Consider the following 25,855-nt stretch of genomic DNA (forward strand, 5'->3'; position numbering starts at 1 on the left):
CCCCCCCCCCCCTCCACCATCAGCACTCCACACAACTACATTCACAAAGATCCTCCATCAGAACGCCCAGAGGTGATGCTTGGTTCCACCGGGATAAGAACGGAGATGAACGAGCCCTGTGCGCTCCTGCAGGAGACGCTGGTGAAGCAGACGGTGACAGAAGACGTGAGGAAGCAGAGGGGCGGGGTACATCGGGAGATTAAGGCACTTTAAGACTCCCGACGGATGTGGGTGAGAGGCGACAGCAGCCAGGATGTTTCTCTCCAGTCGAAACTAGAGCTACATGTTGGATAAGCTTTCCTGGGAGAGTTTACCAAGGCAGATAGACTAAAAAAAACAAAACGAAGGCCGACAGAGCAGGGGGGGGACAACTATGTATGGAGTGTGTGTGCGTTTGTGAGCAACTATGAGTCATTTCTATTGTGCATGTGTGTGAAAATATCCCTTGGCACGTGAAAGAAAAAACAAAGACGAGCTCCTGAGCTTCCCTTCAGTCGGCACCGATGGCCCGCCTGCCTGATCCGAGCGCTTCCAGATCAGGTTGCATAAGGCTGAAGATCCTCTGTCAGATGAAATCCATCCAGAGGAAAAAATAATAATAAAGTGGCAAAGATATTTAAACGTAGCAATGAAAAGAAACTGGGCACATGAGGCTGCCTGTCAGCGCTAGAAACGAGGGTGAAGGGTTGGGATGAGTGCTGACTATGGCACTGCTAGTTGGAGATCTGCTGATGTGTGTGGATCCTGACACACGCACGGCGTCCCTGTGGCTCCGGGTCAAAGGTCACAGGGAGAGCGGCTCCAGTAAGTGGCACATTGTTAAAAGCAAAGAAAAAGACAAAGAGAAAAGGAGAGAAAAGCACTAAGTTGTTCTGGAGGAACTGAGCCGTGCTGCTGTACATCACAATAGCCTAGGCTGGACTATAAAGTGCATACTGAACCAACCCCCCCCCCGGAGCTCGTGTGTGGAGGTGTTCCCGTTCACGCCTGTGAGTTCCTCGAAAGCAGCGCTAACGTCGCCTCCTTCATTTTGCATGGCTGCAGAGAAGACTTTAAAATATTATCTTACACTGGAAATGAGACAAACCTTAATTACAACATGAAGACGTCGCTCGCAAACACATTGGCAAAACAAGAGCAGAAGATTGCTAAAACACCACCCGCGCCCGTCCTCCACCTCCATGTCATTCTGGGTGAATGAGTGAGCAGAAAAGGAGAAACTGAAGTCGTCTGTGAATTCGCTGTCCGGCGGCCGCCAGCCGTGGCGCCGTTAAAGTTTCGCCACCGGCGCCTTGGCCTCTCTGAAAGGAAGTTATTCATGATTTATACACAGCTCCTCGGTTGCCCTGGCGACCTAGAGAAAGTGTCCTGATTGGCTTCCTGTGGAGTCCCAAGTTCTGGCCCATCAGAGCCTGATTTGGACCGGCGTCCTGGACCTGAGCCGCCTCGCCGTCAGAGTCGTCCCGCAGGACGAGGAGTTAGGAGTCCACGTCTTCTAGATCGCTCTTTGAATCGCCGAGCATCATGGGAGACTCTGAGCCCTGTGGACAGAAGAAAGGAAAATTAAACATCAGAGTACAAATTATGAAGTAGAAAGAAAAAAATAAAATCAGAGCTCAGGTTGGGATTTGAACCCAAGACTTTCTTGTTTCAACAAGAAGGAATGTGGGCGTTTCCAGAGGTAGAAATGTAGAAACAATGGCGCAGCATTCATAAGCTAGGAGGTGACATCAGGATTAAAATGCTCAATCCAAACCCACTCATTGTGTCTTCTGTTCGCACCAGATAAACTCTAACAATCTGTGTAGAAACGCTGAGAAGCACAGCACCGTTTGAATCCACGGCTAATAGGAACCGTGGGAGGGAGCAAAGCCTTCCAGTCTGCAAGCTTTATTCCTTTGTGCTGAATGAATGTGAGCTGCTGTCACAGCATGAGTCATTTCAGACCCCCGTTGCTCTGAACAGCTTGATAGGTTGTTGACGATGACTACCTGTCGGAGGCTTCGCTCTGCGTTCTCATTGGCCGGGCTGCCGTCTGAGCCGTTGCTGCTGCCAGACTGCTCCTTCTCGTTCAGCAGGGCCGTTGCATAGGCCAGGGTGTCCTGCAGGTGATGGAGCACAGAAAAACAGAACTGAGTCTAACAAAGAGCAGCGAGGGACGGGATGCGGAGGTGTTTTACGTTGCATGCTGGTACCTGTGCAGAGATGGTACGCTGGAAGGTTTTATTGGTGGACGTCTCATTGGAGACGTTACTCTGCGGAGTCCAGTAATGTTCAGTCATCTGCAGCCACAAACAAAACCAGTTTTAAATTACATGATTGTAATGATTGTAAACACCGGTCCTAAAAAACAACAACTACAAATTGGATGCATTTTAAGTGACGATAAAATAATCACAACACTGTAAATGTGGAAACCTAAAGTTGGAACAATATTTAATGTGGCAAATTAAAAACTGCAGAGTTCTAAATAGGTAAAGGTTAAAGTTAGGTTTAAATAAAAAGGTCAAAAACAGGGTTTATACAGGAACCAGTAACTCTAATTTAATGCTTTTTAATGGTTTTTGAAATAATTTTAATGCCATCAACAAGAACCCATGACTCATAATTATATATATATATATATATATATATATATATATATATATATATATATAAATGGATCACAGCAAAATCCTTCATTATCTCTTCCGTCGACGGGCAGCAGCCATGTCTCGTATTCCTCATTTCCAGCCAGTTTTGTTGAAATGTGCATTTTCCCAGCTCTTTCTCCGCCTCTAGCTTCACTTCGGAACATATGGCTTTACTTTCAACCAGAAGCAGTTCCGCAGAAATTCATTGTTTTTGGTTTTTGGTTCGTATATGTTGATTGTTCCCCCGAAATCCCATAAAAATTAATGAAATTAATGAAAAAAATCCCAAAAAATTAATGAATTGTAATTATTTTTAATGATCCGCAGAAACCCTGGATAATTTCCGCATGTTTTGCTGCTTTGAATTTAATCATCTGGCTCATGCTCTCTACCATCTCCAAGGAACTCAGAGCGGAGCGGACGGGAGCCACAGTGGAGGCTGTAGGCTTTGCTTTGAGCAGCCGGTCTGGAGCGCAGCGGGGCGGAGCGCTGACGGAGTATGAGGGATTTCAAGGTTAGCCTGACATGTTGGTCATGTTGCTGTTAGCATAAACAAAACGTGCTGCACAATGCTTGCACACTGTTGCACTTTTATCCACAACTTTCTTTCCGCCGTCATCATAGGTCACTCTAAATGCAAAGTGGTCCCATACAGCAGACCTATAAAGTGCTGCTGGCGCGTCTTCCAACTCCTGTTCTTTCCCACTCGCCATACACACACAATTCTCCACAACAACTGATTTTTTCTGCTACACCCGGCTACGCTGCTTCGCTTCTTCTTCTTCTTGTTTACTACCGGTGGTTGGCTTTGGTCGCAGTACCGCCACCTTCTGCTCTGGAGTGTAAACGCTTCGACTATGAGAAAAAGGAGCAGCGCATGAACCGAACGAAACACACGCGAACCGAACCGAACGGCTCAGACGGTTTTCATAAATCGTCCCATCCCTAATATATATATATATATATATATAAATGAAACACAGCAAAATCCTTCATCATCTCTTCCGTCGACAGGCGGCAGCCATGTCCTAAATTTTCCAGCTAGTTTTGTTGAAATGTGCATTTTCCCAGCTCTTTCTCCGCCTCTAGTTTCATTTCTGAACTTTACGATCAACCAGAAGCAGTTCCGCAGAAACACGCAAAACCAGTTATATCTGATAATTTGGACGAAATTGTTTTTATTTATCTTTTTTTTTTTTTTACTAAAGCATTTAAATCCCACGATATTCACATTTATTGAATTTTTAATTTAATGATTAATGACCAGCAGAAACCCTGTGACAGTAGGCGACTGAAATCAACATTTTCAGAAAGAGCTGAAAGATATGAGGAGGAGATCAATAAAATGGATCAATTGAAATGATCAAACTCAACTCCTGCTGCTTTCTGTGATCAAGGTGAAGGAAATCGGTGTCTAAGGCGTAATCCTCTTTATTCTAGACCCTTCTCTAACAAACCTAACCAGGTTATTTATGTATCCTGTGCAAACATTTTAGCAAACTTTAAGCACAAACTGATCTATTTTGAATTTTTTTCTTGAATAAAAATCAGTATTTTTCCGCACCCAAAGTAAAGCATTAACATTTTCTTCTTATTTTGTCGCCACTAACTGGAACCACGTTGCACCTGATTGGCTAGATGACCAACAGGTGACATCAGAACTGTCTGCCATCATGCTAAGGTTAGCTTTAGCATGTTTTCCTCTAAAAAGTCAGGTACGGCTTTAAAAATAACGGATCATTTGGTGACGTAATATTGGAGCATTTTAGGAGCTTAAGCTTAACTTCAATCATTAAATTAAGGCTCTGCTTCAGAGACGGCTGGTGGAACAGAACATCCGTCACCAACAGAACTGGGAAAGGATATAAACAACAGGCTGCTGATTTCAACAACAGCTCAGTGACTTAAAAGGACAAAAAAACTTGAATTCCCTCTCAGCAGCTGTTAACCTGCTGGAATCTGACAAAGGTTTGAATTGGAACCGCAGATTTACGGTAATATTTCCTGTTTAATTAAGCAAAAGGAACAACACCAATGATTAGAAGATTGTATTACTCTAATAGAATTAGTGAAAACTTGCCTTTTTCTGCAGCCACTGCACGGCCCAGCTCCAGTGACCAGACAAATCTTTGAAGTAATCTTTGGCTGGAGGGCACCTGTACAGGAAATAATAAAAAGAGACTCAGATACATTTAAAAAAACACATAGATATATATAATAATAGAGGACATCCGAGGGCAGGTCTGGTGTGAAACACAGAAAAGGGAATGCTAACTTGAGTGGCTCAGGTTATCCTGAGCTATCTCTATAGTTCTGCTGCTATAGGCTTAGACTGCTGGAGGACATAGGGACCCCTTTTTCATCATTCTGCTTCATTCTATCTCTATTCTCCCACTCTGCAGAATCTGTTAGTTCAATCTCTAACGTTCTGCTCTCTCTGCTTTTTCTCATAGTAGCTTCATCTGGTCTGTTCCTGTTTGGCTGTGACTCCATCCTGGAGAGAAATATCAGCTGTGCTGCTGCCATCAACACCTTTGTTTCTAGATGTTGGAGCTTGGCCTGTTTTTCAGTGTAGTCCTGTTTCTCTGGAGCTGGTTGACAGTTGCCTTTTGTATCTATGCTTCTTTTTCTATGTCTGCTTCTGTCTCCTTGAACCCCAGTGGGCCTCAGCAGATGGCCGCTCACACTGAGCCTGGTTCTGCTGGAGGTTTCTTCCTGTTCAAAGGGAGTTTTTCCTCTCCACTGTCGCTATAAGCATGCTTAGTGTGAGGGATTGCTGAAGAGTCAATGAGTCGATGCAATCAGTTTTCCTTAAATAGAAAACTGAATGAATCTAACTGGATGATCTGGTGAACTGGAAAGTGCGTTGAGGTGGCGTGTGTTGTGAATTGGAGCTATAGAAATAAACTGAACCGATAGTGAACTACGGTAGTGGATCTGTGATGCTGTGGGTCTGATTTTATTGGAACTCAAATTCTACCAAACGAAACAAAAAGTTCCTTAAAAAAGGCAATATTCATTTAATTTGGGACTAAACGAAGGGACTCTATGACGAAGGAAAGCCTTGATGTGGGCGGGGCTTTATATTTAACGCTGCAAAAAGTGTGACCTGGTTATTTCCTATCATGGTCATGATTTTATAGAGCTCCTGTGGTTTAAAATCATCCTAATAAATCATTGAAACCTGCTGGATACTTTAGGCCTTATAAGCATAGAGTAATACTTCCACTTACTTCAAATGTAGGTTCATCATAAGCCAAGATGTTCTTTGTATATTTAATGAGGTAAATCTATACCTAGATAACAGAATCTATATGGAATAGATCCCACTAATACTGCTATAATGATCTAAATATTCCATGATTCCAGAAATGATTCACCACCGTTTCCTCTAATATAACCACACGTCTGAATATCTCTATACTCACTTCTGAGCCAACGTGACCAGGAACTTCACACACTGGTAGCAGCGCCTGCTGTCCACGTTGTTGCTCTGGTGCATCAAAGCTGGGAGATAACAGCAGCGGGTTCATTTAGAAACGAGCTCTGACGCTTTCCTTCTGAATGCTAAAGCAGCAGCTGTGGTCACACCTACCTAACAAACCCTTGTCTGACTCAAAAGCGTACTTGAGTCTCTGGGACTGCAGGGGGTCTTCAACAACCTGCAGCGAAGGATTCATTTGGGGTTAAAGCGAGCGGGCGCTGAACAGTGATAGGACAGATGAAGCGATGCTTACCAGGATCTCCTGCAGCATCTGGAAAACGTTCTTCAGCTCATGAGGTGGAGCCGTTTCCAGCTGACTCTGTAAGAGAGACGGATTGGTTTGTTTACAGCGTTGTTCACTAAATCGGTGAGAGCTGTTTGCTCCTCTTTAAGCCTGTGCACCTTTAGCAGCTGCAGCACGCCCAGGGAAAAGCCCTCATTGCAGTATGAGCAGTAGGTGACCATTTCGATCAGGAGAGACAGAGGTCCAGACAGCTCACGCATTGCAAACATCACCTGGAAAGTAACGCAATGAAAGAGCAGCAGATGAGTGGAAAAGCATCTAGGATAGCATTATTTCAAGGGGATTGATCAATGTTAAATTCCAGAGAAATTCACCTCAAGGAGGTAAGGCTGCCCCTCTGGAGTGAAGAGCGACGCCAGGATGTCCGGGTGGAGCGAAAGGAGAGGGCCGGAGGACTGAACTGCGTTCACAGGCAGCTTGGACCCTCCTGGAGCTACGGACGGCAGAGGGCATTAAGCTAAAGAGCTGAAGTGTGAGGAAAGAGAGATTTAAACCTAGATGAGGCTAACCGAGGGTCCGCTGGGGGGTGAGGTCAGAGTGCAGCGTCATGAGCGCCAGCGTGCTATGGAGGTGGAGGAACTCCCGGGCCTGAGCTGGACTCCACCGGCGGTTCTGGAAAAAATGTGGAAACACTCAACTTTAGCATGAATGAAAAAAATCAACTATGATCCAGCTTTTAAGGTGGAATTCCTCATTTTTATTTATTCTAATTAACCAAAGATGGTTGTGAATACAGGCTGAAATATATATATATACATCATAATAACTCATCTAATTGTTTAAAATGTTTTTTTTTTTCAAAGAAAATACCAGCTGTATAATTTTTAGGTCAGATGGATTCCAGCAGGTTCATGTCATATCAAACCCTTCCTGAGGTGTTTGGGATGAACGTCTGTTTACAGGGTGAATACAGGAATGAGTGACTCTAATTAAATGCTTTTTAATGATCTTAGAAATAATTATAATGCCATCAAGACGTACCCATGACTCTCATACAGGGCTGTCAGCTCTCACCCATTGGTTGTGAGAATCATGCATCTGAGTGTTTCCTCTAGGGGTGTAAATCACACCCATCATGGCGATTCGATTCAGCATCGATTTACTGACTCAACAATTCAATTATTTTAGATCTTCGCTCTTTTTGGCCCTCATGTCCCTCCGTCGTCGGACTAAACTCGCCCCCACTTCCTCGCAGCCTCGGCCGTATCTAGACCCACAGCGTGTAGCACAGACCACGCTGCAATATTGGGCATAAATCAAAAATGTCTGCATCAAGCTCACTGCAACACACTGCTGTAAGAGTATAACCTGGAAGCGAGGTAGGAGGGCAAAATAGGTTTAGCGCCACCGCAGCACGGGAGGGAGAATTACGCCCAGGAGCAAATGGATAAAAATAGACCGGAGGAAAAAAAAAAAAAATGAATTGATTCTCTTGGGGACGTATCGATGCATCGAATCGTTGGCTGTTGGATCGATGAATCGATACAAAACCATTATTATTTACACCCCTAGTTTTCACACGCTCACACTTGTATCCCCAATTTTTCATGCTAAAATATGACATTAAAACTAAATTCCATTCCCCTTATTTATATCTAAATATACCATGCTGATAAAAACCCAGTCCACGTTTTCAACAACCTTAGCGCTCACACATGACATGCCAGGTTCCTTCCAGTCCGTATTTTTGCTCCAGCCCACCTGTTCTCTGTGCCGAGAGCAGCGGAGGTGAGGGACCTGCGCCAGATATTGAAAAAATACCAGGATTTCTGAGCAGTTAATACGAGGTATGTCACTTTAATTTGATCATATTTAATCTGGACTAAGATAATTCACTTTGTAAATTAATTAAGATTTTAAGCGGTGAGTAAATATGAGTAAAATATACAGCATTTAGCTTAAATTATTGGCGTGGAGACTGAAGCGTAGGATCAGATCAAAAGGTTTTGCTTTTTTTTTTGTTGGCTTTACTCCTTGTTTGCTCTAGTTTAGCCTGATTTAGTCCCAGTTTTAGGCTATTTATTCTTGTTTTTGGTCCATTGAATATGTTTAAAAACTTAATGTCCTTCAAATCTACCAAAATCAAACATCCACAAAAGTGATTTCTTGTGTCATGGAGAGTTTTTATTGAATCTACAGCCTCTTAGAAGGTCTGAATTGTTGAGCTGTTCTGTCAATTGTAAAAAACAAAACAACTAAGATAATAATTTAGCAAATATTCAAACACAGTGTAGTTTGCGCAGGATTCAATTTCACTGGTTCCTGCGTTTGTGTCAGTGATCCAGTGATAACTTATTATTATTTCCCATTGTTTATTTTACTTGAACTGTCTAGAATAATTAATAAACACAGTTATGACATTCTTAGTTTACAGTATATTTAAGATGCAAGTATTTTAGTCAGGCCCATACTTCTTTACTTCAGTTCTCTGAAAATCACCAGAATATAGAAAATAATGTATATTGTGTGAAAAAATGTCCACATAACTACAGATAACTTATTGTTACTCAGCAACATTTACTGTGGTATAAAAATTCAACATTTTACAACTTAGTTTCACTTAAATCCTCTGAAAACCTCCAACGTATAGCTGCACCTGTCCTCATCTAACCCTGACAAGGGCTGCATGTCCAAATTCTTTCACAATTTCACTCCAAGGTTTGGTGAAAAGTTGGCACCCCTTCTTATATATATATAAGGGCTGCAACTAACAATTATTTTAAAAATCGATGAATCGGACAAAAAATATTTTTTATATTAACCTCTTTATTCCTAAATAAACATTTTAGACAGAACAAACAAGCACACAAGTACAGGTTGCTCATTAACTGTACTGGTGCAATATGAAAAATAAATGTTTGTGTTAAAACTACGCAAACTTACATGAGAAATGTAGCTGTACATCCACAAAATATAGGCTACTTTGTTTCATAAAGCGCAAAATAAGACATTTTTGTTTTTAAAGCCCCTAAGGGGTTCAAACAATAGGCCCCCCCATTTCAACAAATGAGGTTTTTTTTAGACTAGAAGAGTTCTGCCTTTTAGGACAGGAAAGTATAGCAGTTAAAGTTTTCCTTAGATAGAAAACTTTGTATCAATTTGACTGTATGATCTGGTTGAACTGTAAAGTGCCTTGAGATGACATGTGTTGTGAATTTGGCGCTATATAAATAAACTGAATTGAATTGAATTAAAGTTGCTACTTGAGAAAATACTGAACCATAGAGATAAAAATAGCCCTGTGATTCAAATTATAAACTGTATTTGGAATAAAAATGAGAGAACTAGGGGTGCTAAAAAACACATCCTCCAAAGACAGATATTTACAGGGGAATGTGGCATATAATTAATTGACATATTACTGATCTTGCTGGATTTTATTCTGCTTTACTTCCATAAATTGCAGGATCTTCTTTACTTTATCTTTGCCAGAAGATTTAAACTTTAAAAGCCTTGCCCTCATAATTTGCAAGTTAATTTATTTATAAAGAAAATATAAACGCTGCTTAAGCTAATTCAAATGAAATGAAAAGTAAAATAAGTAGCCAACCTTATCACTGTCTGTAACCTACTAACACGGTAAGGAAAGCATCAGATGAGCTACCTGAGAAACTAACGTTACGTTTCCCCACTTTAAAACCAAACAAACATGGCCGCTCACCCTGCTGATCAGCTCTCTTCACTGCCATCGAAGGCTCCAACGTGTTTCCTTTTCAGGTGCTGCATCATAACAGTGGTGGTTCCGTGCCATGTTCATTTGTTTTTACAAAAGTTGCATGTTACGACTTTTTTTCGCTTTACAAAGCGCAGGCTATTTTAATTATTGTGATCAATTCCGGCGCATGCGCGCTTCATTTGCAGTCTGGACGCTGAGGGTAAACATCCTGCAGCTCTGACTGCAGCGCTGTCAGAGTAAGTGTCTCCAAAAGCCGCCAGTGACACCGTAAAAAGTCGCCAGATTTGTCGCTAGTCGCTTTTTTGAAAAATAGTCGCTGGAGGGGTCTGAAAAGTCGCTGAGTTGGCAGCACTGCACCTGCAGCGCTAGCTCACTCTGCTGTATTTTTTTTTTCTTCCCCCGTTTCAGTCAAGTGGCAGTGATGACGGCGGCGGCAGATGACGCATAAATCGCACGACTCAACTAATCGATGATGAAATTCGTTACCAACGCTTTTAAAAGTCGATTTTTATCTATTTTATCGATTCGTTGTTGCAGCCCTAATATATATATATATTTATATATATATATAAAAACAGGGCAAAATGATTCCTTCGTCATCTTTACCATCCACAGGCTGTAGCCATGTCCCGAGTTCCTCATTTTCCAGCCACTTTTCTTGAAATTTTTATTTTCCTATTCTGGAGCTTTTTCTCAGTCTTTTTTTTAAGAATTTGAAATGCCCTGATTATCACAGTTAATGATTTTTAATGTCAATTAAGGCCTCAATTTAAAAAATAATAATTTAATGACTTAATGATTTTTATTGACACGCAGAAACCCTGATTCAGGACCTTCAGCCGAATGAAAGGCTTTATATTCATCCAAACTATGTTACTTTTTTCCATTATTCAGGAAAAAGAGGAATAAAATCTGTAGTTTTCCAGACTGCATAATAAATATATTTTTTCCTATTGATATTTAAAGTCTTTCTTCAAACATACCTGGTTGTTTTGCCTGTTTGGCCCCAAAAGGAAGATGAGCATCCGGCGGTAGGCTGAGTGCTTCAGCAACAGCTGGCAGGGACCACAACCCTAAAAACACAGGAACCAAACATGCATTTCATCTCTAAGTTTAGCGTATTTATGCTTTCAGGGTTCAGACTAAGATGGTTATTACCCTCTGAGTAAAGTTACTGAACAGGTTGAAGTACTGGCCGCAGTTTTTCACATTTTCGGGAACATCTTTATCCAGTAATGAGAGCAGGGCGTCGGTCAGGCTGTCCAGTCCCGGGTCTCTAAAGTGCAGAGCGCTCTCCAGAGTTTTCTCCAGGATGGATGCAACCACCGTCCTCACCTCCCGCAGGCTGCACTCCAACAGACAAACCCTGCAGCAGAGATTAAAGCAATCATCTACATGGGAAACAAACCTCCTCAAAGAGAACCAGAAATCCTTCCTTTTCTTTTTTTTTTTTCTGTTTTACTACTTTTGGCCTTGAGGACACATTCCAGGCTCTGGCACTTTGTGGGGGGAAGGCGTTCCTGGTGCCTAAACATCCGATGTTCAACAGCCAATCACATGTGTGAATGAAACAATCACCCCATGATTACAAGGCAGAACAATCTAAGCCAAAAGCATTTCTCTACATGCTTCAGGAATCTATCCTCAGGCTCTCAATGTTTACATTACAGAGACAGGCCTGCTCTTTCAGCCAATCACCATCCAGCAGGCTGGAACCATGCACACATGGGTGTTGTTAAAACTCCACCGCTCCAGGAGTTCTCCACACGCAGAGGCGCTGTTTTAAAGCAAGGAAGCAGCAGAAAACCAGCATCAGCAGAGCTGCTACTGACCTGATGATTTCCCGCCCCTCTGGTCCAACCAGGAACTGCACCATCCACTGACACGCCTCGCTGCTCTTAGAAAGCAGCACCTCCACCGCCGCCATCCACTCCTCTGTGTCCACCCTGCAGGAGACATGAGCAGCATGGGAGTCCGCTGCTCCTTGAGAAAGCTGCTGAAACACGTCACACACGCGGCCCTAAAGCCTGAATGGAATTAGTTTCTTTTATCCATAAAATGTTTTTATAAAACCGCCCTTTCCCAAAAAGCCTAACGTCACCCTTCTGTTCATTGAGTTTCAGTGGCTACCCTTGGCTAGCCTACGAAGTGCTTAAAGTCGTAGGGAAGCGGCTGTTCCAACCGTTGCATTTCCAAATTCTCCCAGTGGTGCCCGACTTTACACGAGTGAATTAAGTGACTGTGATTGGTCGTTTATCAAGGGGGTGGGATTGTTGTGGCGGAAAGGTTCACAAGCATGTTTGGTTGTGGCCGGTTTGTGGGAAGCATCTTGCTAACCAGTTAGCATCTTAGTGCTAGCAGGTTGCCAAGAAACGACGCTGTCAAGGAACGCTATGGACAGCGGAAACATGCAAGAGGAGGAATTCTTAAGAACTGATCAAAGGCTTTCTGTGTTGATGCGTCCTGATGCTGATTACCTGAGTTTCTTTTTGGTGTGCAGGTAGGTGTGGAAGAGGAAGTGAACAGCCAGCTGGAGGCTTTCTTTGGCCATAGGCTGGTAGTCTTGGTGCTTCAGTTTTGTCTGTGAAAAGGTTTTAAATCACGTTTGTGACGTTGAATCATTGCAGTCGTTTCCTATAGCACCGTATTGGGACACATACCGCATTGACTGAAGCCAAGGAGAGGACGAAGCTGAAGTAGTCGCTGTTGTAGACGTCCCTGTTTCTCATGAACCTCAGGTTCTCGTCTCTAACCATCTGCAGAGCAAACAAGGAGCAGATCTTACCATCAAGGCCTCCAACCGCTCTGCTTCCAGGGATAAACCTTGGGTTAGATGGGAGCCTCTAAGCTACTTCACCTGGAAGATGCTGGCTGGCATCTTCTCGACAAAGAGGCCCTTCTTCTCGCCCTTGCGGACCAGGCGGGTCAGGAGGGTGAGGCGGTCGTTGTTGGCCCTAGGGGGCCGAGGAGAGGACTGAGGGGACACATCAGGGGAGGAGGGGGCGGACCTGGCAAAAATAAAAAGATTAAGTTATCTCATATATAAACACACACATCCTGGCAAAAGTATCTCGTAACAAACTGTCTGCTGTAACCTAATCTGCCATCCCTGAATATAATCCAGCAGATTACCTTCATAAACATTAAATTCTTAAAGAACTGTATGAACATGTCTATGTGCCTTTGAATCCTGCTGATGGCTACGATAAGAGGAGGAGAGGAAAGGAGGTTTGCTTACAGGGAAAGATCCTCAGCCTCCTGCCTCATGATGCTCACTCTGCTTTTCTTGGGCAGGCCAGGCGAGTTCTGGTCGCTGATCTTCTGGTAAAACAACATGTAGGCGTTCCAGTATCTCCTCCTCACATCCGGGTATGGATTGGCTGGAAACACACCGGCAGAAAATTACGTTTCTATTGATCAAGTATCTCCAGAGTAAATCTGTTGATGTGGAATAAAAAAGGATTGGCAGAAATTTACACTGGTCATAAACTTTGGGGCGATACTCTCCGCCGAAACACTCGTACTCCAGAGTCTCATCATTCATGTCAAACTCCTCCACTACGTTGTCGTTGAATTTGTACCAACGGCCACGGGCGTTTCCGCTGCGAGAAGAAAGAAAGAATGATCAGAAAAATATCTGAACAAGTTGGAGACGGCATGGTCACTGATTAGCCAATCACTTCCACATCTTTTGGACATGTTCACTTAATTCTGGGACAGTATCTCTGAGCTCATGGATAACACGGCTTATGCCGTTCCTAAGCATCCCAAGATGTTTTTGTCGGGTCTGCTACCCATGGAGTTATTTAAAAAATTCTGATGAATGCATCGAAAAAGGCAAGAGACTGACTTAAAAAAGATCCTCCACGAGCCGAGTAACTGATAGAGACTACTGAAGAAATACATTCATTGGAGAGACGGACGGACTTTCTATGCCTAAAAGGGCGTTTTTATACAACCTTGGTCTAAATGGCATGAATATAAGAAAAGATTTGAAGTCTCTATATAACCCAGTCTGTTATTTATATTTATCCTGCTCTTTTGAAAAGTCCCCCATTCTGTTCTATTTTGCTTGTTTTCAACAAAAATACAAATAAAAAGTAAAAAAAAAAAAAATATATATATATATATATATATATGAAGAGAGTTTTGCTTCAGAGAAACGAATAGAGTGTGTAGCTCTCAAAGCATAAAACCACAGCAGATTGAAAAATGATTCCCTCTCGGCAGGATATGGATAACATACTGAAATGGCTCAGGACCATCAACAGGATAAAGCTTCAAATGAATCATAAAATATGATTAAACACAGACTGAAAGAATCAAAACACAAGCCGTTACCAATGATGTCATAAACCTCAAACCAAATTAGTATAACTATGGATTTAGAGTTAAAACACAAAGATAAGCTCTTTCACTTCCTGATTATTGATGTACTAAAGCAGGGGAACCAATTAAAAACCAGCGGGTTCGAATATAGAAAATCCATCAACCAGTAAAGGTCCGGAGACACTTTGAATTATAATCTGTTACTTTAAACAGAATTTAACACTGAAATAAAATGAGGTTTGTATGCATCCATGTTATACATTAACTTTTTAAATAAAAAAAAAATATATAAAAAAATAATGGAACATTTCTACATTTTAAAATCTAAAGTGTTTTTCTGAAGTAGAGAACAACAATCGTTCAGTTTGGTTTATAGACAATTTCCTGATTCCCATCTTTTCTCAAACCCCTGAACTGAGCGTTTGTTATTTTCTTTCTTTTTTCTGTCTTAATGTTGGCAGTGGGCTTTAGGCTGCCCTGCAAGGCTTTAAACCTGGGTTTGAATGGAGACTAAGCCATTCTCAAGCACATATCAAGGAGCTCATTTTGAGCCTGGATCCAGATTTATTGTTGATTCTGTTCATGGTGGAGAATCCTGCTTCACAGCAGCAGGTTGAGCCAAACATCCTCTAAATGTGCAGGGTCATCTTTGAGCACGCCATTTCACTTTTCTTTCACCAGTTCACCGCAGTTCTTCCAGCAGTCCACACTTTCTCTGCTCTCTTTTTCTCATGGTCTTCTCCTTCTTTCCCATCGCCCGGCTTGCCACAGGTTTGCCTGCTGTGTCTAAAAGTAGCAGCAGCAGCAACCCAGACTGACAGCTCATTGGCTCATTTGGATCACGTGCAGCCTGGAGCCGGACGCTCCCCAGGGCTTTACCGTATTAACAGGAGAAGAGGCGCAAGTGAAGTTAGACACTGTCGTTGGACCACCTGCAGTAATTTATAAAGGTTTTAAATCACGTTGGGTCCGGATTAGCCAGCAGGTGGCTCTGGATCCAAACCGCGGTCCACTAACCCTTGACCTCTGCGATAAAGCCATGAAGAGGCCATAGCAGAGAGAAGCAATGCTTTTATGGAAACACACAAGGTAATTAAATGACTAGGAACAAATCTCTTATTGATCCAGTAAAAATGGCTACTACATGTTAATCTTTCTGAGATTTACTGCTTAACTAATTATTGATATTATCATTTTCTGTTCTAGATTAAATATATATTTTATTCCAGCTCTAGGTAAGAAATTACCATTTAATTAGATATGTTTGATCTGTTGGACAGACTTTCTCTGCCCTCGCTGATCATCATTCAGATCATGACATATTGATGAATGGAAAAGAGGAAAAATTCTTTTGTTTTGTTTAGTCCTGAAAAGAAACAGAAAGAAATCTGCTTTAAATCAGATCTGCATGCGATCTTCAGCCATCTGTGGTCTCCTCACAGTGGGGCCAAAAAGTATTTAGTCAGCCACTGATTGTGCAAGTTCCCCTACTTAGAGTAATGAGAGAGGTCTGTCATTTTCGTTATAGATACCCTTCAACTATGAGAGACGAAATGAGAAAAAAAAATTCCAGGAAATCACATTTTAGAATTATTAAATAATTTATCTGTAAATTATGGAGGAAAATAAGTATTTGGTCACCAAAAAAGCAGCCAGATTTCTGTCTCTCACAGACCTGTATCTCCTTCTGTCCTCCACTCATTACCTGTATTACTGGCGCCTGTTTGAACCCGTTATCTGTATAAAGACTCCTGTCCACAGCCTCAAACAGTCACACCCCAAACTCAACCATGACCAAGACCTAAGAGCTGCTGAAGGACACCAGGAAGAAAATTGTAGACCTGCACCAGGCTGGAAGAGTTATTTTTTTTTCTCATAGTTGAAGCGTATCTATGGTGAAAATTACAGACCTCTCTCCTTATTCTAAGAAGCAGAACTTGCACAATGACTGGCTGACTAAATACTTTTTGCCCCACTGTATAACCCCCTACAAGAGGTGGCTGTTTACAAATTAATTTTAAATTCAAATTTAAAATTTTGAAATATATTAATATGTAATCTTAGATGTGCAAGATACATATTTAATAAATTTTTTGTCGGATCGGTGACGTATTTCCGTCCTAGGGCGCAAAAATTGCCTATTGACTTTCGTTAAAAGTTGTCCATGCGCAGAAGTTCCTCTGTAATACAAAGGTATAGGAAGGCTGACAGGAAGTGTATTTGCTCACCACCTCCCGCCGCAGCGCAGACGCTTTGCGGGTGATTGGCAGGACGAGTCGCGGGAGTTGCACACGAGCGAGCGAGCGGAGAGAGAGAGACATGGCGAAAGAAACATCCTTTTCCAGGACCTGGTTTAGCAAAAAAGGTTGGCTAACTGCATGCAGCTAGGCTAACACTTTATTCTTTAGTGTACTTTTTCTAGATGTTTGTTAATTTGCATAGTTGCTCTGAATTAATCACATCCTCAGAAAATACTTTTTATATAATAAAAAATAAAAAGCTGACTAATAGCTTCCCTGGTATTAAACTGGTTCAGTTTTATAGGTGTGTGACACCATATAGGACCATGAAAACACTATTTTATCTTCACAAAGCCTCAGAAGGGCAAGATTTATGGACAAAAAGTAAACTTTTATATTTATAAAGTGATTTTATAATGTTTTTTTGTTGTTGGCATTCATATAAATATACTGGTGTGATAACTTAGTATAGGTTTGATTGGTTTTTGGCGTCCTATTTTGAATTTATAGCGCCCCCTGGAGAAAACGCCACCATTGAGAATTCCAGTGCCAAACATCTTACAACCCAAAGCAATGCTGATGGGGCATTCAGGCACCCAAAGGAGAGCTTTCCTATGTCTGCCAGGAGACCCAGACTCACCGTCTGTCTTTGATGAAGGAGTAGTAGTGTCCTGCATGTGCCTGACCGCTGTGGACCACCACACCCACTAGTTCGTAGTTCTCTGAGATCGTAACTTTCTTCCTGGGGGATCCTCCTGAGGTGCCGTCGCCTCTTCCTTCGCCTACCTCCCCGCTGCAGTCCTGCCGGGCCATTCCAGACACAGTGTAGGGCTCCATGTTCAACACCCAGGGGAACTGTGGTCAAACAAGAAAACAAAGCAAACCAAACAAGTTAAAGATTTTCTGCGCTGAAGAAAGGTTTAACGTTATAAGATGTGTTTTCCTGACTTGGAAAAATGTTTTCTCACCCTGATCTGCTCGTCGTATTTTATCGACCGCCCGCTTTCCCAGTCAAAACCGAACCGCATGAGGTGGATGCAGAGAACGCTGGGGAGAGATTTGATACACGTCCTCTTCACTGTGGTTCTCTGCGGGGACCAGAAATATTTGAGGATAAATCATGTTGGAGAAATGCCGTAAAGTGGGGGGATGTGAGGTTAAATCGCACCTTTTCCTTGCACTTTTCACAGTAATAAGCATTGCTGCCCTCAAGCACCTCCCCCCTGACAAACTGGTCTAAAGAGATCTCCAGACTCTGGCAGGAAGTGACGCCGAGGTTCAAGGCCATGAAAGTTTCCTCACGCTCATATCTGTAGAAGGAAGCATGAGTTTCAGATAAACTGATCAGGCAGAGACGAATAAAAAGGTGAGAAAATGAGCCTCACCTGTGCGGACAATCTTTACAAATCTTCTGGTCGGAATAAATTCCCTGAAACGTGTTTTTAAAGATTTGTTCACGACCCATTTTCTGAAGGAAAAAGAAACACAGCTTGTTCAAAATCTGACTGAATATCGCCCTGTTAAGGATCTAATGATGTGCAATCCATACCTTCAGATGTTCGTCCAGCTGGTCCACCAAGCTGGTGAAAAACTCGTAAGCATCCTGCTGCTCTCTGACATACAGCTCCTTGTTCCACATCTTAAAGATCTGCAAACGGTTCACATTTCCATGAATATCAACAAAAATCCACCAAACTCTCCAAAACTAAATCTGTAGCTTCAGTTTTTTACCTTCCAGAAGTTCTCTGGCACGTAGTACTGCAGCTTGCTCTCCATCAGGTGACCAAACAAAGACTGGACCTGATAGAAGACGCTCTCCTCAGGCTGGTCTGTGTCGTCCTCGATGGAGAGGAAGGCCTGAAACACAAACAGGAGCCGCCATTGAACAACGGGTCGAATCAGAGCGTCTTCCCTGATCTGAATGAGGCTAAGGAAGCTGATGTGGAGGATGCTTGTACCTCAGGCAGGCCGGGCTGCATGTAGAGCTGCTGGAACACAGCGTTCATGTAACACGTCGCTCCGCCGTTTTTCAGCCCGACAAAACCAGAGACTGAGCGGCTCTCCACAGGAGGTAAATACTGCAGACAGACGATGATTACAAAATGAACTCAAATAAAAAACATGTTGCCTGAATAGTTTGAAGGCGGCCATCTTACATCGAACTCCTTGCAGAGCGATGGATCGGACTGGTGGTGCATGGAGAGGAGCTCTCTGGTGATGAGGCGCAGGTTGGAGAGGGAGCTGTCTGCCAGTATTACCAGGACCTCATAGGCGGCCAGTCTGCTGCTGGCTGTGCTGCACCTGACCGCGCGCGCGCGCGCGCGCGCGCGCGCACACACACACACACACACACACACACACACACACACACACACACACACACACACACACACACACACACACACACACACACACACACACACACACACACACACACACACACACACACACACACACACACACACACACACACACACACACACACACACACACACACACACACACATCCTGTCAGTCCTACTGCTAACTCCAGGCGTAACATACAGGGCTTTAGTGCTGTTTCTAGTCCTCATAGCTGGTAAGGTCGTGTAGAACAAAGCTATCTCCCAGTAATAACACCCTAATGTGGGGCGTGCTTTGGTGGCGTAGTGGTTAGCGCATGTACGGAAGCGGCTAACCCTCTGTAGCATGTCTCTCTCCCTCTCTCTTTCCCCCTTTCCTGTCCGCCTACTGTCAAATAAATGAGACACTGTCGACCAGCATACCCAGTAGTCAATACCCATTTATCCCTTTAGTTTATACATTTAGTTTATCCCTTGAATTTTGTACAAAATTACCTGGACGGGCGTGTATCCCTTTAGTCATGTCCAAAAAAGCGATTTAATTACTTATTTTTTGGAGTTATTTTGAAGCGTATGGCGATCTGACCTACATTTTTTTTTGTACATGACTAAAGGGAAACACGCCCATCCAGGTAGTTTACATTTTATTTTTTGCACAAAACCAAAGGAATAAACGCAAATCTGACGTTTTGCGGATGCGTATTGACTGCGGGTTGCTGGTCTGACGAGGTATGCTCATCTGACGGAACATTGTAAAAACTGAAATAACACTAAAATGTGTGTGTTTGCATGTATGAACCCTTATAAATACCACAGTGACTAAAGCAGAGTAGGGCTGCAACTAAGGATCATTTATTAAATCGATTAATCTTTTGATTCTTTTTTCAATTAATCGATTAATAATTGGCTGGCAAAAGGTTAAAGAAGATATTTTACAGATTTAAACCTGGTGAAACTAAAACATTTATACTTCTGGAGTTCTAGATAGAGCATACTGATAGACAAAAATGTTTGTTTTTAAAAAAAAATCCTAAATGCAAAATGTATATATATATATATATATATATATATATATACACAATTTTTTGTATAACTACTGCTCTGAGTAGGTTGCTTTATCGCCTAAAGCCATGTTTTACAGTGTCTATACTTCAGTTAATGATGAATCAATTTCTAAATAAGTTGACGATTATTTAAATAATTGATTAATCAACTTTTAACAGCATTTTGGGACAGTATCTCTAAGCTCATGGATAACAAGGCTTATGCCGTTCCTAAGCTACCCATGGAGTTATTTCAAAAATTCTGATGATTGCATCGAAAAAGGCTATTATAAGAAAGTGGCTTAAAAAAGATCTGCTAGAGACTACTGAAGAAATACATTCATTGGAGAGACGGACGGACTTTCTATGCCTAAAAGGATGTGTTTTTATACAACGCTGGTCTAAATGATGGGCAGATCAGGGTAAGAAAACATTTTCATCCCTAAATCAGAGTCAAACTATATCAGGCAACAAACATGGCCAGTAAAGCTGATGCTGAAGTTAGGCAGGATGGCTCTGCTATATCTCTCTACCTGCATGTTCTGTTCGGGGTGTAAGAGGTCAATTTTACCCAGAAAGTTAACATCTAACGCTTCAGGTTCACCACAGAAAAACTCAACGCTAACAAAACACTGTCAATAAGATTTATTTTTAACTTTTAAAGCTTAAATCTTTTATCTGCGTTCAACTCCAAAAAGAACGTAAATTTTTTTCTTTAAAATGCAGAGCACAATGCTAGCGGTGTGTGTGGAACTCAATGTGAGCTCTGCTACTCACTGGTGGTTAAATATGTTCTTTTCTAGACAAATAAAACATAAGAAGCTAATATTTTCCACCCAGAGACTCAGATTGAAAACTTAATGGATGGTAAAGGCTGATGCAAGAAACTTATCAGCAAACCAGATTTTCCAGGCATATTATGTTCATTTTAGGTTCTGCTAAATCCAGTTTCTGGTGTTTTTTTACGGAGTGTAAAACTTTAGGTTCAAACGAGCTCCTCACCAGAGAAAAAAGCTTAGAGTAAACAGCTTAGAAGGATATTTTGAAAAGGTCTAATTTGCTGATTTATTCATAGCCTGGAAATAATGGAGGTTCTTAGTTTTACTCAATTTAATAAATGGAGGAAAAGTTTAAATGTTTTCTATTTGATCTCATTTTTTTAACCTTTAGAGCATTTTGACAATCGGGCGTTTTCATCAGAAATAATTTGTGTAATTCTGGGTGTGTAAATGATGCTTTATATCACAGGTCAGACAGGAGAAAAAAATTATTAATGGCGTCCATACTTGGGGTGGAAGTCGTGGCTCGGGGCCGGAGACGGCGTGGGGTTGGAGCTGTTGATGATGATGCGAGAAGCTCGGAACAGGAAGTCATCAAGCAGCTGCTGGATCAGAGACGGACCTGGAGGGGGGACGGTTTTTAAAATGAGATGATGACAAAAGGAAAAATCATGCGCCTGAAAGCTAGGAGTAGGCGATATATCGAATATATTCGATGTATATCGAGTTTTCCCAATAGTTGAAATGACTATCACAGCCATCAAGCACAAATTCACAGGATGACATTAAGCCATCTACATCTATTTTACCGAGTTTTATTTTTCCCACACACTTGGAATGCATCGTAAACCCATCCTCCAAACAGGGCTATTTCCTGCGCAGCATGCATGCACACTACAGCTACCGGCAAACAAATCATGGTGACAGCATCCGCTGAGCGATTTATGACGGCGGTTTGGATTTCACGCAGAGTTTGTTGAACAAAAGGCGCTACTTTGGAAGACGTGCCGCAAAACCATTACTGCAAATTTATTCCACCGCCAATAAAGAATGTTTTAAACCTGCATGTCAGCGTCTTCCCGCACACCAATTAAAACGTTCAATAAACCAGCTGTGAAGGCGATGGCGTCGGCCTCGTCGTTTGAAAAAGCGATCCAATATGAGAGAAACAGGAAGAGACGGAGGGAAATCAGAGACGCTATTTGTGATGTTATTTTAATGTTTTTTAGATGCTCTAATACCTGTGATGTGATGTTCAGAGGTTTTTCAGGCATTCTTTAAACAATGTTCTGAAATTTATAACTTTTTGTGCTTCTTTAAAATCCCCAGCAGGTAAAGATCAGTGCAAATAGATTGGAGATGCTCTGATTATTCTATAATTTTTGGACAGTATTTCCACTTTTGTTTTTGTCATTTTAGGTCAATTTCTTTTTTTCATTATGCACAAAAGGGCCCATTTTTATTTAGCATTTTATTTATTATTTTGTGTTTTTGCTTTGTTTCCTGTTTGGTTGCTGGGATCTCGTTAAAGGTCTAAAACTGAAACCCAAAGACAGAATGATGCAGAATTATTACTAGAAAGCTTTGAGCTGGTTAAACTAAAAATAAAATTTTAAACTAATTGAATGAGTGCATCAGTGCAATTTTAAGTGCGTCTATATCTAGTGTGAATGAGAGTTCAGGTTCAGTAAGGAAAGCACAAACCCTTATTTCTAACTAGCAGTTATTGCCGCTGGTACATCAGCTGTCGCCGTAGCTCCCGGTAAACGTGTAGTTTGCAGCAGGATGACCAGGGTCTAACTCATGTTAGCGTAGCACCTTTTTGCAGCTGGATGCGTAAATAAGCGTTCCTGGAGCACAGCATGCAGAAGCAAGTGCCTGGTTCACCTAACTTCCTGCACCACTTCCTGCTAAATGGCTCTCCATCTCGCCCCGTCTCCTCCAGCCACGCCCAGCACCATTTATTTTTCAGACCTCTATCTATGGTCGTGACGTCTTCCCCGGAGTTCATGAACTGCATGATTCCCACTCCATTCAATTCTGTTCTCTCTATCGTCCTTCTCTCCAAACACAAAGTTTCATTTATTCATTTTTTTACTTCTAACACGTCTCTCCGTTGAATGGAGCCGTAAACGGCGCAAGGTAACTTTCCGTGTAGAAGTTCAGCACTGAACCACAATTTATCTGGCGACTTGAGCAAGAAACGAGAGGAGGAGGAACACGCTTTCTTAAGACCCGCCCCCTTCTTCATCTGATTGGCTAATACTGTTAGTTTCAGGGCGCTCCTTTGCTAACCTTACTCCGCCAGCTGGATTTGCTCCTCATATCCATCTGGAAACCTTCCGTTGAAGTAATTTTGGGAAGGGGCGAAAATACTGGTTAGCTGATTGGCCTATGTTGGTGATAGACGGGCCAAATAAACCAATCAGATCAACGAAGCATATGACGTACTAACAGAGCGACGACGAAGAGGAGCCAATTGATAGATCAAACTCTTGCCGAAACCAGTCGGGAGAAGAGCAAAAACATCTTTTCCTCTGAGAAAAGCCTCCAGAGCAGTGTTTTGCTCTTCTTTCGGTGAAGAAATACTCTGTAATTCCCATAAAACTTGCTCGATAGCCACGCTAACGCTAGTTTCATCGGCTGAAGCCGCCATGTTCTTTCTCACGAGGCTACTCCTTTGCTACCATCTGCTGACAAACACAAGGGGGATTTCGATCGTCTTTTTAAAATTTATTTACCGTCAATTTGTTTTCAAGTGATTTGTTTTTTAACCACGGACAATCACAATCAATATTTGAATCCCTGTATATATCATATATCAGAATTATTGTGATAATTCTGCTGTAGATGAGCTTTCACGTGTGCACTAACCCAGGTGCTCTTTCTCGTTTCCACAGAGGGACAGCAAGGTCTTGATGAGCCTGAGGTGTCCCGCCAGCAGGATGTTGTCTGCCTCGCTGGTCTCCATCTCCGAGCTCCAGCTGGGCTCAAAGTTGTCGAGCCAGGAAATCTCATCCTCCAGCATGTTGGCTGCGCTCACTTTCAACACCTCCATCTCTGATGCTGAGGACGATCCCGATCCACATCAGACATTTCCGCCACTGGTAAAATGTTTTACACGACTGCTCTGATGAACGTCACTTACTGGTTAGGTCATCCAGGAGCTGGCATCTTAGGTCAAAGTATTCCGTGCACTGAGACAGTAACCTGAGGAAAGGAGTCAGTGTGAGTCGTCTCTGAGCGCTTTAAACATTCTGCCGTTCGTGCTTCTTGCTTCAGTACCTCATGTTGACGCCTCTCATGACCGATGTGGGACTCCATAACGGCAGCTGGGCAGTGAGGACGACCGAAAGCAGAAAGAGGTTGGGCTTCTGGACTTCAGGGAAGGCTGAGGTGTCAGACTGACTCAGGGTGTACAGCTGATCGCAGGCCACCCGGCGGATCTAAAGAAAGAAGCACAGCTTTGATCTGGGCGAAGGCTCGGAAACATTCCCTCTGCGAAGTGCCTTCAGAGCGTGGCTTACCTCCGCACTGGGAGATCCCAGCAGAATGTCGATAATGAAATCACCGACGGAGGGAAGGGTGTAAAAAGAAGCTGTGGAAAGATGGAGCACAGTGTGAAAATTCTGCCAAAGAAGCTGTCGAAAGCCAGCCGCATCAAAAAACAGTCAAACATCTTACACATCTGCTGGCAGCGTAGCTGCAGACAGGTAACCAACAGCGACAAAGCCTCGCGGGCGATGATGGCGTCCTTGATGCTGACACTCTGCTGACGGACGCATATGCCTGCATGCAGCGCTGTTGGAGTCGTCTCTCCTTCGCTGCTGCTGCTGCAGTTACTCCCTACAGGACAGTTCTGTTACTTTAATTTCTTTAGTTTGTGCAGATAAAAAAACAGCAGCATGAGATACTTTTTACTTACACCCTGTCTACTTTTAAGGCTAGGTTTAAAAGCTTCTAGTTAGAGTGGCTCAGGTTATCCTGAGCTATCTCTATAGTTCTGCTGCTATAGGCTTAGACTGCTGGAGGACATAGGGACCCCTTTTTCATCATTCTGCTTCATTCTATCTCTATTCTCCCACTCTGCAGAATCTGTTAGTTCAATCTCTAACGTTCTGCTCTCTCTGCTTTTTCTCATAGTAGCTTCATCTGGTCTGTTCCTGTTTGGCTGTGACTCCATCCTGGAGAGAAATATCAGCTGTGCTGCTGCCATCAACACCTTTGTTTCTAGATGTTGGAGCTTGGCCTGTTTTCCAGTGTAGTCCTGTTTCTCTGACTGTGACTAACTGGATGTGCTCTCTTCATCCTCTGACATGGGAGCTGGCTCGGAGCTCGTCTGCCTGGCTGTGTGTTTCCTGGACGGGGCCGCCTGTGGAGCTGGTTGACAGTTTCTATCTATACTTCTTTTTCTATGTCTGCTTCTGTCTCCTTGAACCCCAGTGGGCCTCAGCAGATGGCCGCTCACACTGAGCCTGGTTCTGCTGGAGGTTTCTTCCTGTTCAAAGGGAGTTTTTCCTCTCCACTGTCGCTACAAGCATGCTTAGTGTGAGGGATTGCTGAAGAGTCAATGAGTCGATGCAATCAGCTGGTTTTCCTTAGATAGAAAACTTTGAATCAATCTGACTGGATGATCTGGTGAACTGGAAAGTGACCTGAGATGAAGTGAATTGGTGCTATAGAAATAAACTGAATTGAACTTAAGATAAAGGATGAATTTAGACTCAATGAGACTTTTAAACTATTCCTACTAAATGAAAGCAGAGCTATTTAACTAGAAACAACTACTAAAGAGCACTTAGTAAAGTATTCATGCGGTTTTCCTTCCTACCAGTGCTGCTGACTCTGGTACGGACTCCCTGTGGAAGCAGTGAACTCTGGGTTTCTCTGATTGGCTGCTGGCTTCCAACGAGATCCAGCCGGCCTGCAGCAGCAGCCCAGGTCAGGCGCATGAAGCAGGCTACGGTCGATGTGAAGTCGCCTACTTCCATGGTCTAGATGGGCAACAGGAAAAGTGCTCTAACA

General features: G+C 42.7%; 1 protein-coding gene across 1 annotated transcript in view; it reads right to left on the minus strand.

The window, feature by feature from the left end:
• Positions 1–1,043: 1,043 nt before the first annotated feature.
• usp24 (ubiquitin specific peptidase 24) overlaps positions 1,044–25,855 on the minus strand; it is a 72,620-nt gene continuing 47,808 nt past the window's right edge. The window contains exons 35-67 of the mRNA XM_038268713.1: positions 25,662–25,824; positions 24,515–24,676; positions 24,358–24,428; positions 24,116–24,276; positions 23,979–24,040; positions 23,705–23,896; positions 21,338–21,452; positions 18,823–18,967; positions 18,625–18,744; positions 18,398–18,523; positions 18,216–18,314; positions 18,052–18,134; positions 17,835–17,976; positions 17,635–17,754; positions 17,307–17,521; positions 13,575–13,699; positions 13,336–13,477; positions 12,955–13,105; positions 12,758–12,853; positions 12,575–12,678; positions 11,930–12,043; positions 11,256–11,463; positions 11,081–11,170; positions 6,931–7,033; positions 6,736–6,854; positions 6,520–6,633; positions 6,371–6,436; positions 6,229–6,295; positions 6,062–6,140; positions 4,714–4,789; positions 2,196–2,282; positions 1,992–2,102; positions 1,044–1,541 (exon numbers count right to left, since the gene is read on the minus strand). Of these exons, the coding sequence (XP_038124641.1) occupies positions 1,479–1,541; positions 1,992–2,102; positions 2,196–2,282; positions 4,714–4,789; positions 6,062–6,140; positions 6,229–6,295; positions 6,371–6,436; positions 6,520–6,633; positions 6,736–6,854; positions 6,931–7,033; positions 11,081–11,170; positions 11,256–11,463; positions 11,930–12,043; positions 12,575–12,678; positions 12,758–12,853; positions 12,955–13,105; positions 13,336–13,477; positions 13,575–13,699; positions 17,307–17,521; positions 17,635–17,754; positions 17,835–17,976; positions 18,052–18,134; positions 18,216–18,314; positions 18,398–18,523; positions 18,625–18,744; positions 18,823–18,967; positions 21,338–21,452; positions 23,705–23,896; positions 23,979–24,040; positions 24,116–24,276; positions 24,358–24,428; positions 24,515–24,676; positions 25,662–25,824 (3,891 nt within the window). The 3' untranslated portion in view covers positions 1,044–1,478. The remainder of the gene's footprint in view (positions 1,542–1,991; positions 2,103–2,195; positions 2,283–4,713; positions 4,790–6,061; positions 6,141–6,228; positions 6,296–6,370; positions 6,437–6,519; positions 6,634–6,735; positions 6,855–6,930; positions 7,034–11,080; positions 11,171–11,255; positions 11,464–11,929; positions 12,044–12,574; positions 12,679–12,757; positions 12,854–12,954; positions 13,106–13,335; positions 13,478–13,574; positions 13,700–17,306; positions 17,522–17,634; positions 17,755–17,834; positions 17,977–18,051; positions 18,135–18,215; positions 18,315–18,397; positions 18,524–18,624; positions 18,745–18,822; positions 18,968–21,337; positions 21,453–23,704; positions 23,897–23,978; positions 24,041–24,115; positions 24,277–24,357; positions 24,429–24,514; positions 24,677–25,661; positions 25,825–25,855) is intronic.

Source organism: Cyprinodon tularosa, unplaced genomic scaffold (assembly GCF_016077235.1).
Source record: "Cyprinodon tularosa strain WSP-4 unplaced genomic scaffold, ASM1607723v1 ctg119, whole genome shotgun sequence".
NCBI lineage: Eukaryota > Metazoa > Chordata > Actinopteri > Cyprinodontiformes > Cyprinodontidae > Cyprinodon > Cyprinodon tularosa.